Here is a 12,560-nt window from a genome sequence, read left to right as displayed (position 1 = left end):
ATAAGCTGACCCCCTCTGGGAAAGATGAACATTCTGATACAGGATGTAAGTTAGTAATCAGGGATAAATTGTTGCATTCTCTACATAGGCTTCCTTTCACTTAAAAGAATGTTCTGTGCATCACCTCTTACTGTACTTTTGCTTTTGCAAAACTTTTTAACAACAGGATATACTCTGTTTATACCCTGAAGGGCTTGGTCCAAATACATCCTCTGGTGCTCTGGAGAAATTGGTGAGCTTTTTGCAGAACCTCAGAGGGGCAAAGCCCTGGACTCTCACTGCAGGCAAGCAGCTCACTCTTCAAAAACCAGCACAGGAAATTGCCACTGCTGGCTTGGGTGCAGAGAAGAGGAACAAAAACTTGTCACGTCTGGTCTTGTGATAGCCCATGTGTGGGCATTAGCCCTGTGGGGGGGCTCTGAGTTGGTGGGACCTGTGTTAAGTTTGTGAACTCTTTTGCTCCCCACACTTTATGAAGGATGTGGAAAAACTGAAAGGAAGTTGAAGAAAGGCAACAGAGGTCGTTAAAATTCTGCAAACCAGTTCCTCTCCAGAAAACTTGCAGGAAATGGGCTGGTTTCCGTTGAGGAGAAGCGTTGGTTCATGGTCACGTGTGGGAGTTGGGCAGGGGTAGGGGTGGGGGGTGAGAGACCCTGCATCCTGGGAAATTAAAAGCTTCCCCTCCTCACAGACAGGTTGACACGCCTGATTTGGATGTTTGCTGAGGACAAACGCCATGGACAGTTGTACAAGTTGTGCATGTTATGCCTGGCGCAGGAGGAGGGAGCGCTTCTTTCTAAGGGCTCCCAGGTTCACTATAGAGACACTGACTGTGAAGCCCTGGAAGTGTCCTAATTGCTCCTCCAACACACACATACACACTTTGGTTCCTGTCTGCAATTTGGAACCACCTAGATCTCACAGGCCATCCAGAGTGAGGCACTTCACCTGGAGGCAAAGGACAAATGATGAAAGATGTTGGTTGATCCTAAAATGGCATCACGTATTTCCTTCCCACTGTTGAGCTTTAAAGGAGTCTTCAGTGTTCATGAGAGAACAGTAGAATTTCTGCAGGTCCAGGGCAGAAGAGGAGCAGCCAGGATTCAGCAATGCTCCAGAAACTGGGCTAAGGCCTCTGGTTAGGAATTGTCACTGTGCAGTGCTGCCCATCACAGCTGCTTGTCACGTGGAGTCACTTCCTTTATCCTCTTGCTCTTCGAAATGCAGGCTTCTAGAAAGTTCTCCTTAACCTACCCTTTCATTTTGCTGAGGAGTCACATTTAAGGTGTGGACTAGGAAGTGTAAAAGCTAATGTGTGGATTTTCACTGCAACATAAATGGAGAGTTTGTCTAAGGTTTCATGACTCACCTTGACTGGAGTGTGGTTAATATGAGTGGAAATTTTGTATTTTGGTCAGAGGAGTCCAGAAAACTGAGGTTTGGGGTTATTCAAGATCCATAAAAACAGGAATTTATTTTCATGTGTGCATTTATATTGTGGTGTGATATCTGTTTATATGTCAAACCGTCCTAATGTCTGGTCCCAGGAATGCCTAGTGTCATGGAAAGTGTGCTAAATGTTTTTTCAAAATTGACTTGTGTGTCCTTAGGAAAGTTGCTTAATCTTTGTGAGCCATTCATCGTTTCCTCATCTGTAAAATGAGATGAGTATACTTAGCTCATCGGGCGGCTGTGAAGAGCTAGCAAGATACTATAAAGATACCAAGCACACACCTGACTCAGAAACGTTCTGATCGTTCATTTAGTCAGCTGAGGACACTGCCCGCAGTTGAGAGGTGCAAGTCCTGTGCCCTTTATGGAGTTTGAGAAGAAATGTTTAGGAGTCAGGTGTAATGATGCTTTTCTTTTTTTTCCCAGCCACAGGACGAAGTCTTCAGGCTGGCCACCTCCCTCGGGAACCTGGGGCTTGAACCAGGTGCCACCCTATGGATGGGAGATGACGGCAAACCGGGATGGCCGAGACTGCTTCATCAAGTAGGTTGAACACACGGCATGAGTAGTGCAGTCTTTGGCTTTGAGGATGTTTCTGTTTGGACCCTTGACTCAGTAGCATTAGCATACTTAAACTGGGGACTCCCAGGTACTTGAAGGCCAAGAATCAAGCACGTGATCTCCTGGGCCTTCCGTATCTTGTGACCTGAGGTTGCTTTGTTCTTGGACATGTGCCATCTTAGGCTGACAATTCCCAGGGTAGCAGGTACTCCTGGGCCAGAGCAAAAGTGTATGTTATTGAATCCGAGGCCAGTTGTACTCGTTGTCTGAGGCTAGTAACTAAAGTTTGACTGGAGGAGTGTCATTTGGAAAGCCTTCTAGAAATGGTTAAGACAGGAATGTTACTGGCTCATGTGTAACTAGAAAAATCAGCTGAAAGGATTATGTGCATTACAGGTTCTACTATCAATTGCTCCCCCTAACATTGGATTTTTTGTGGTGCTCTGTTTTTTTTTTTTTTAATTGTGGTAAACTGTATATTATGTTATTTATGTTATACATATATTTGCATATAAAATGATTATGTTATATATAACAATAGTAAATTTTGTTTACCATCTTAACTGCCTTTAGGTACAATTCAGTGACATTAACAACATTCACAATGTTTTCCAACTATCACCACTCATTTTCCAGATATTTTTGATCTTCCCCAAGAGAAATGCTGTCCCCATTAAACAATAATTCCCCGTTCCCCCTCCCCGCAGCATCTGGTACCTCATGTAAGTGAAATCTAGGTACTTCATGTATGTGAAATCGTACAGTATTTGTACTTTTTTCTCTGGCTTATTTTTACTTAGTGTAATGTCCTCAAGGTTCATCCATGTTGTAGAACATGTAAGAATTTCATTCTTTTAAGGCTGAATAGTATTTCATTGTGTGGATAGATCACTTTTGTTTATCCATTTATCTGTCAGTGGACATCTGAGTTGTTTCCACCTTTTTGTTCTTATGAATAATGCTGCTGTGAATGTTGATATACAAGTATCTGTTTGAGTCCCCTGCTTTTAGTTCTTTGGGGTATATACCTGGGAGTGGAATTGCTGGATCAAATGGTACTTTGATGTTTACTTTTTTTCAAGAATAACCAAATTGTTTTTCACAGAGGCTGTGGTGATCTGGTTTTTTGCAGTTGTATAAAAAAGTGCTTACATTGCAACTCTCAAAACAGCAAGAGTTCACTCTGTTTTCTTCTCCAATCTAAGTAGAATATTCTTCATTATGAGAAATTAGTGAAATAGATTTGAAATCAGGAAGCATGGTCGGCCTAGCCTAATACAAGTGAGCAGAGTCTGGAGGCAAAGGGGAAAAAAATCTTTTAATACCACAGGCTTGATTCCTTGTTCCACCCAGGCTGACTATGGACTGATTAGCAAATATAGGATCCACGTGACGTAGGGGATCATTTTTATAAAAATAAAAATATTTGCCAAGATTGATTTTTGAGTATTTGGTCTTTTGGACAGCCTAGCACCTCTAAGTGAGGACTGTTGGAAAGTAGCTAGGGAAAAACTCGGGTGAGTATTGTCAGTGGTTTCGTAGTCTCTGCAGCCCAGATCTCTTCAAGGACCTCTCTTCAGAGTACAATTGGTGGCTGAGGGTCTTGCTTCCTGGGTCCATCCTGGAAAGATTCAAGTTGCCCTTGAATCTGACCCATTCCAGGAAACCTGTGAGAAGTGACCCTCTGGCCCTTCAAGGCTTTCCTGAGGATGTGCTCATAGAGAAGCCATGGTGGAAATATTGGCAATGGGGATGGAATTTCTCAGAAAGCTCAGAGAAGTGGAGAAAGGCCAATGGTTTATTTACATCCGAGATTCTGATTCGTTAATTTCTATAGTTTGCCTAGGGACTTCCTAGGTGGTGCAGTGGTTAAGAATCTGCCTGCTAATGCAGGGGACAGGGGTTCCATCCCTGCCCCAGGAAGATAGCACTTGCCACGGAGCAACTAAGCCTGTGCGCCACAACTACGGATCCTGTTCTCTAGAGCTCACAAACCACAACTACTGAGCCCATGTGCTGGAAATACTGAAATGCACATGCCTAGAGCCTGTGCTCTGCAACAAGAGAAGCCACCGCATTGAGGAGCCCGTGCACCACAATGAAGGGTAGCCCCTGCTCACCGCAACTAAAGTCCGTGTGCAGCAACAAAGACCCAATGCAGCCAATAAATAAGTAAATAAATAAATAAATTTATTAAAAACCAGAGTTTGCCTAAGTCCTTCATAATGGTAGAAAGATGATAGTTTTTGATATTATATTGTGCAATCTATTTTGTAACATGGTTATGAATTTATGTAATTGGCACAGTTCAGATGGCCTAGATGCTTTGACTCAAAACAGTAAAACTTTATGCCAAAGAAGAGACATGAATTATGAATTTATGAAGGTACAGCTCAGACTTCTCTGATTAAAATGGATTTTTCCTTGTCCCTGGTTGGACTGAAGTTTCTGTATATTCCAAGCCATTTGATCAATAGCTATAAACCCAAACTATGGCCTATTGGTTAGAGACTCTGGGAACCCCAGCTAGCTCTACAGATCTACATTTCCATCTATGTCATTGACATTTTTGAAGGCCAGCCCAGGTGTCAATTTAACATTTACACTGGCCTGATACCAGCTGTTGCAACATGAAAAAGCAAATCAGTAACTTAATAGAGAAACCTGCACTGATTACTAAACAGCAAGATTTAAAACCAAAATCACCACTGTCACTTCTCTAAATCCGTGGAGCTTTTTCACTTGAAAAGTAAATTTCCACAGTCCTCTCAGAGACATTGTTTTAAGATGTCAAGAATGATACTTCTTTTGAAAGTGTTTGTTTGTGTTTCTTTGTCACTAATGAGTTTTATAAGTAATGAGAATCATTCTGATTTTTTTCCCTTACCTACTGAGTGATGTCTATTCCAAAGAGATACTCTAATTACCAAAGTTTCCAGGGAGCCTGGTTTGTAGTATGGAGTACATCTCTACTCATTAGTTTTCGAAGTTAAAAGAACAATTTGAAGATTCATCTGTGGTTAGTAATTAGCACCTTTACATTTAATTTTCCACTCGTTTACATTTTCTCCTTGAAAGAGATGAGGCGTCTTCTTTTTCTATCTTGTCTTAAGATTTAAATAACTTACATCAGAAAATAGTTTGTTAGGGAGGTACAACTACTTTCAAGTGATGGACAAAGCTATTGGAGGAACCAGGGTTCAGTTGTTCAAAGTCAGCATCTCAAAGTTAATAATGAGATAATTCTATCATTATGAGTCTTTCAGAATATGGCCCAGGGTAGTTCAAAATGTGTTCACATTTCATCGTTTCTCTCCTATCCCCAATTATTTAGAGTAGGGCTGGAAAACCTGTTTCATGTAAAGAGTTACTAATCTATAGGGTTAAAAACTTTTTTAATGTCATTATGCACACATTAATGTACATTTGTATGATTTTGTGTAGTCTGCAGACTAGTGGTTGTCAACCTTAGCTACACATTTGAATAGCCTGAGGAACAGTAAAATATCCTGATGCCTGGGTATCTCAGTCCATTTGGGCTGCTATAATTAAATACCAGAGACTGGTGGCTTAAACATAGAAATTTATTTCTCACAGTTCTTGAGGCTGGGAAGTCCAAGGCCACGGTGCTAGCGTGGTTGGGTTCTTGGTGAGGGCCCTCTTCCTGGTTTGGAGACAGCTGCCTTCTTGCTTTATCCTCACATTGAGAGAGGATAGGAGAGAGAAAAATCACCTCTCTCTGTCTCTTCTTGAAAAGTACTAATCTCATTATGATGGCTCCACTCTCATGACCTGATTACCTCCCAAAAGGCCCCGCCTCGTAATACCATCACATTGGGGATTAGGGCTTTAACATAGGCATTTTGGGGGAACACATTTATTCCATAGCACTTGGTCTGAGATAGAGCCTACGAATTGAGTTTCAGAAGCTCCCCAGTTAATTCTAATGAATAGCTATGGTGGCTGCTCTAAAGCACTTTTTTCTAGATGCTAAAACTGAGCCTCAGGCTAATCAAAAGGCTTTCCCACAGTTCATACATATGTACCAAGTCACAAACTACTGCTTGTTCAAATACCCCAGATTCCCCATTAAGAAAAGATAAGTTTTGTTGGTATTCTTAGAGAAATACGAAATACAATTTTTTTGAGCAACAAAGAACATTGTGTAGGAAACATGACAGATGCAAAATAAAACTTTCTCAGTTCCTTGTTAGTACCAGTTGAGAGAGAGATCAAAACAGGGGAAGGAAGAGAAGCAGATGGGAAGAGAGAAACTACCAAGAATAGTCTCGGGAAAGAAAGCATCCTGGTGAGAACTGGCTGAGAGAGGGAGTGATGGGCAGCCAGAGAAATTGAGACATAGAAAATTAGGTACTCTGAGATGGTTCTTATACTAATAGCATCAATAAATAATAAGCGTAGGTGGATATAGATATAGTTGTAGATATAAATAGAGATATAGATATAGTTATAGAGTATAGATAATCATGTAGATATTGATACAGATATAGATGGCTGTAGATATACAGATAGAGTTGTAGATATAGATATCAGTGGATCTAGAATATAGATAGAGATGGATAGACATAGACATAGACCAGTGACCATACAACCAGCTTTGCCCAGGAGGGTCGTGGTTCATGGGTATTGTTCTGACATAATTACTGATGGCACCTCCTTTTGCTCTCAGAGTGTTCTGATCTGTGTAAGGTAACTCTATATATCACACTACCAAAGTTTAGAAAATTCTTGCAAGATGTAAGATTGCATTTACTCTTTTTTTTTTTTTAGCTCTTTATTGGAATATAATTGCTTTACACTCTTGTACCAGCTTATGAGGTACGCCAAAGTGAATCAGCTGTATTTATACACATATCCCCATATCCCCTCCCTCCCGCGACTCCCCCCCAACCTCCCCGTCCCGGCCCTCTAAGGCATCACCCATCATGGAGTTGATCTCCCTTTGTTATACAGCAACTTCCCACTAGCTATCTGTTTTACAATTGGTAGTATATACTTGTCTAAGGATTGCATTTACTCTTTTTTTGTTTGTTTGGTTTTTGTCTGTTTTTTTTAACAACTAGGGGTTCCTTTTTTTTTTTTTTTCTTTATTGGCTGCGTTGGGTCTTCGTTGCTGTACACGGGCTTTCTTTAGTTGCTGAGAGCGGGGCTACTCTTCATTGTGGTGCACAGGCTTCTCATTGTAGTGGCTTCTCTTGTTGTGGAGCACGGGCCCACGTGCGACACATGGGCTCAGTAGTTGTGGATCACGGGCTGTAGAGCACAGGCTCAATAGTTGTGGCACACGGGCTTAGTTGCTCCGTGGCATGTGGAATCTTCCCAGGGCAGGGCTCGAACCCGTGTCCCCTGCATTGGCAGGCGAATTCTTTACGACTGCGCCACCTAGGAAGTCAGGATTGCATTTACTCTTGACACCTGTCCTATGAGGTAGTTAAAGCACATAGAGGAATATCCTTCTTGCAGAAAAAGCTGAGGTTCACAGGGACTGGGATCTCTGCATCCTTAGGGCTAGTCAGACCCATGTTTGCATCACACCATCAGACTCAAAGGCCTCAGTTCTTTCAGCTCTGTCATGGAGCTTAATCCATACTAAGCTTTGATCATCACCCCTAGGATTCCGTGACCCTATCAGTGTATGCTCAGCTCAGCTCACCTCTACCTGTGCCCGCCATACCCTCCCCACTCAGCATCCTTAGAAATGGCCTGGGTAGCCTGGTTGTCTGGTTATGTGCAAAGACACTCCTTGATTACACCTAACATGCATTCAACCAACATTTATTGAGCACCACTAAATGATAAAGATACCAAAATGAGAAAGATACCTTCTTACCTTCCAGGATCTTAGAGTGTGCTGTAAGTGATAAATGAAATAATAGAATATGCGATAGACACAGGGGAAGGCCTCAAGGAGAAATTAATGTTATCTGTTGGAAGTTGGGGTGAGGATGCAGGCCATTGCCATGGGCCTCACACTACACAAAGGCCAACTGTTATTGTCAACCAAGCAATGTCTCTTTGAAGCTCTTCAGAGACATAATATATTTCATAGTCTGAGAATAGGGAGCGCTGTGTTCCTTATTTTCCTTTTTTGAGTTAAATTGAGTAATGCTGTGAAAGTGGGTAGAGTTAATGCAAAAATAATGTGCCTTGTAAATCTGGAAATTTGGTTTTTATTAGACTGAAGAAAAAATTTAAACATGAGCAAAATAAATATTAAAACACTAGCTGACAAGATAGATGATTAAGAGGAGCCACGTTGGAGTCTGGCAAAATGGAGGGGGTGGGTAGTGGGAGAGGAGGCTTGGAGGGTCATTTCCAAACCACATGCCCTCATTTTTCAAGTTCTAAAAGTAAGACGCTTTTTCTTTTCTTCTTTGGCCTGCTGGTTTTCTGGCTACTTTCACCCCGTAAGTCTACAAAAGTAGCCCTTCGTGTGTATTGAACAAGACACACTGTTGTATTATTCTACCAGCAATTCCCATGGTGGGCAATTAAACCAAGTCACTATCTTCTTAATGCAGAAGAATTCAGTTCTGAAACCTGAATATTGGGGATCAGTAATGAGATGCGGAAACTTCCACTTTGTTTTCCAGTATGGCCATGGCCCAACTTGGAAGATGTTTAGCCATTGCTATCTGCCAGTCAATTCAGTGGTCAATGTGAAATGTGTTTTTGGCTCGTCTATCTGCAGAAAAGAATAATTTAAAGAAATACAAGCACTTTATGTGCCCCATCCCTGCTTTTTTATTAACCAGAAGACAGTCAAGTCAACATGACAGAATTCTGTCATCATGAAAAGTACAAATGACAAAGCCATACGTCATCCTAAAGTGTGAACCTCTGAATATTCCTTCCAGGCTTTACTTAGTCCAATTCAAACGTTCCAAAGAGGGAAGAAGCAATTGATTCTTTTCAAATATTGTTTGGTAGTTCTAGTACTCGTCTTTGTTATTTTTTTCTCTTGAGTTTTACCCCAAGATTTCATACAAGAGTCTTAGTCTTATTCTGTGGATGAGTCCAATAATCTGTTATTTTGTGATGAGTGCCCTTGAACTTTTCCTTCTCTAAAAATTTTTAAAAAAATAAGTCAAAAAGAGTTAAGTTGTAAAGTTGGATATTGTGGTTGCATCCCTCAGTCCCTGGATTAATTTCACATTTGAAGCAGATGTCCATTTCCTACTTTATCAAGCTTACATTTTTTTTTTTTTTTGGCACACGGGCTTAGTTGCTTCGCGGCATGTGGGATCTTCCTGGAGCTGGGATCGAACCCGTGACCTCTGCATTGGCAGGCGGATTCTTAACCACTGCGCCACCTAGGAAGCCCACAAGCTTACATTTTTAATACACATTCAACAAAGGACAAACGAGTCTGAGAGATTACTCAAATTGTTGCCCTTTGTTTCTGGTAATAAAATGCAGGATGTCTTTGTAAAAATTAACAGTTGTGCCAGTAAAGGAAACAGGAGATATCTATTTGAGGTGCGTTGCTCTGTTATTTTGTATGGTTTTAAATATTGAAAGAGTTGATAACTAGCATTATATTAGAGAAAAGGCAGTTTGCCTCGTTTTTTGTATTTTTGATGAAGAATTCTTAAATGTTTCTCTTCCAAGTAAACACAATGAATTCTGCATAAAATGGAAATAATTGCCTCATTGCAAGAGCAAATGCCATTTAGGTAAATGAGTTCCTTAGGATTCTGAGCTTTCCAGTCAAGGGGAGGGCGGTATGTTATAATTTTGGAATTGGAGGAACAAAGTAAACGTGATAGTATCATTACATGAAATGAAAGGTAATTATGTCATGTCAACGCGAAAGCTTCCCAGGCTGAACATTAGGGGCTGTTTATTCCCTTCATTGAAGCAGATTTGTTTTCTTTCGAATCTGACAAAGCACCTCTCTGCTGAGTTAATAATCACTGCTCCCAGCTGGAAGGTAAGTCTGCAGAGCTGATGGAAGGGCTTTTAACAGGAAGGCTCTGAAATGACACCATCATTCTACATCTAACTTAGCATATGGCACAGAGAACTGTGCTCGGCAGACTTCTCCCTTACTGGAGGCTGTTTCATTTTCCCTGCACATTTGTTTTTGAAACTTTGTTGGTGGACTTAATCTGGCCATCATTCTAGTCCAAGTTCCTAATACACTTGGCTTGTTTGTCCAGCAGGCCAGGGTATCTGAAGGGACTGTAATTATCTGAAGTTCCTTGGGCCACTTGATTATGGCAGAGTTGGGACATGCACATTCGGGCAGAGCTGTAGACCGCAGGTTAGCTGCTGGACAGGGTGGGTTCTCTCTTCTCCTGAGCTTTTATGTAGCCCCTGGGGATGAACATGAGGTGGGTCACAGAGTCCATTTGGAATCACAGGGACAGCCAGCTGGTGAAAAGGAGAAGCACCTGGATGACCAGGTTTCCATCACAGCCTGTAATTGAAATACTAGCTTGAGGCTGTCTACCACCCCTTGTTTCCTTTGAGTGGCCTTTGCATCTCTTCTTTCTGAATTGAGCCAACCCTTGCAGAGAGCAGTTTTGATATCATCACCTAAGGCTGGGACACAGGCAAGAAATTCTGGCCTGTCCCAGATCCCAAGTGGAGGGTGTGGGTATTGTTGCCAAGTAAGTTGGCTGAACTTAAGAGGACAAGGAATCACCTTTGTGGCAGATGTCTTTTCATTATTGTCCACACTGCTACCTAAGAGGAGGAGCAGAAGGCTGGTGGCAGAGCACCTTACTGTGGTCCACCAGGGGGTAGGAGACAGCAGTTCCCTCCCAAGTCTTGTCCTCTATTTCCTCTCAAAGCTTGAGTAAAACCTTGTTATCAATAGCCACTCTCTAGGGAAGAGTCTCTTCAATTGTAAGGGTGAGAGGTGGCGGTATTTTTTGTGTTAGTGGACACTGGGGTCAGCCTGTGTCAAGAATAGCTGTGTCCCATAGCTGTGTCACAGGATAGGCCACTCAACCTTTGCCAGAGCACAGGTTTGGTGATAGCACTTCCAGTGGGGAAAGCCGGGAGAGACTCTCAAATCTGTCAGATATTAAAAGATATGGCTAAATATGCTGGGCCGGCTACTTAATTTTTGGTGCCCATTCCAGAGGGAAAATGCCGGCCCCTTGCTCAAAAAGCAGGATCAAGGTGCTCATCAAGGTACTAGAATGTAAAGGTTTTCCCTTTCTTCTGTGTCTCTCTGTCAACATGTCATAGTCTTTTATATGCTATTGAATGCCATTCTAAGTAACAAAAAACTAAAATTTTCAATTATTAGCATGAATGTTACCAATCATTTATATGTTGTGCAATGTGAGTTTTAGATGCAAATATAAGAGCAAGTAACTCATATAAGGAATTTCTGAAATTACACAATTGTGTTTCATAGGCTACACGTGTATATGTATTTCACTCTGAACAGAAAAGTAGAAATGTTGGCACAAAACTAACTCAGTAGTGTTTGTTTTACTTCTTGATATGAGCACGGTCTACCGAATCTCTCTACCTTTGGCTTGCTGATGGATAAGAATAACTGAAAGGAAAGGGAATTACAGGTGCCCCTATCTTTCCCTTGCCTTCTGTGAGATCACATTGAGTGTAAGTGGTTGGCCAGTACAAGGCGGTAACTTGAGTAAGAGAAGATATGGCAAGATTCCTTGATCATTCATGTTTCTTAGAAGGCTACATCTGTTAAAAACTAATTAGCCTTCAACCTTCACCTCCCAACCTCACCTCTTGACGTTTTTAAAAAATCATTTCTCATGTGGCTTTCTCAGTAAAGGCCTAGCAAAGAGGAAAGTTTGCCTCTAGCTCTTGGCTCCTTCAGAAAGCAATCTCCATGCCCTGTCAAGGACGGCTTTTGTCACCCTAAGATATACACTTCCCCCCTCCCCTACCCCCAGCCCTTAATTCTCTAGGTCAGGTCAGCAAACCTTTGCTATAAAAGGTCAAATAGTAAATATCTGAGGCTTTGGAGGCCGTATGGTTTCTCTTGCAAATGAACACAATGCAACTCTGCCACTGTAGTATGGAAGAAGCCATAGGAAATGTGTAAACAAATGGACATGGTTGTGTTCCAATAAAACCTTGTTTACAAAAATTGACTGGGGGCTGGATTTGGCTCTTGGACTGTAATAGTTTGCCAAACCTTGCTTGTAGAGCATCACGCGTTTGACCCGATTCTCATATTTTTAATTCAATAATTAATAAATTTAAAAAACCCTCCCATGGAATGGGGAGCTGCCCCTTATTTCATATATGAGAGAAATTAGGGCAGACATTGGTAAAGTGACTTTTCTGAGGTTGCACTCTGCATCATGCAGGGAGTAAAAAAAAGCCCCATTTTTTCCATTACTTGTTGCTAGAAAGCTCTGTGATATATCTATTGTCAGTAAGAGTTCTTGTACAGCTCTGACATTCATGACCTACTGCTAAAATGTATTCTAGGAATAACACTGTTAAAATCCAGGAGAGAAGCACAACTTTTATTACAAGATTATCACGATTCCCTGTCCTCCACCTTCAACCAACACCTTCGTGGG

The 12,560-nt window shown here is 41.5% G+C and overlaps 1 protein-coding gene across 1 annotated transcript in view; it reads left to right on the top strand.

Moving 5' to 3' along the window:
- Positions 1-1,885: 1,885 nt before the first annotated feature.
- The window catches only part of FRMPD4 (FERM and PDZ domain containing 4), a 172,952-nt gene continuing 162,277 nt past the window's right edge, over positions 1,886-12,560 (top strand). The window contains exon 1 of the mRNA XM_057718874.1: positions 1,886-1,995. Coding sequence (XP_057574857.1) covers positions 1,958-1,995 — 38 coding nt within the window. The 5' untranslated portion in view covers positions 1,886-1,957. The remainder of the gene's footprint in view (positions 1,996-12,560) is intronic.

This window comes from Hippopotamus amphibius, chromosome X (genome assembly GCF_030028045.1).
Source record: "Hippopotamus amphibius kiboko isolate mHipAmp2 chromosome X, mHipAmp2.hap2, whole genome shotgun sequence".
In the NCBI taxonomy this organism is placed as follows: domain Eukaryota; kingdom Metazoa; phylum Chordata; class Mammalia; order Artiodactyla; family Hippopotamidae; genus Hippopotamus; species Hippopotamus amphibius.
This window is presented reverse-complemented; position numbering and strand designations above follow the sequence as displayed.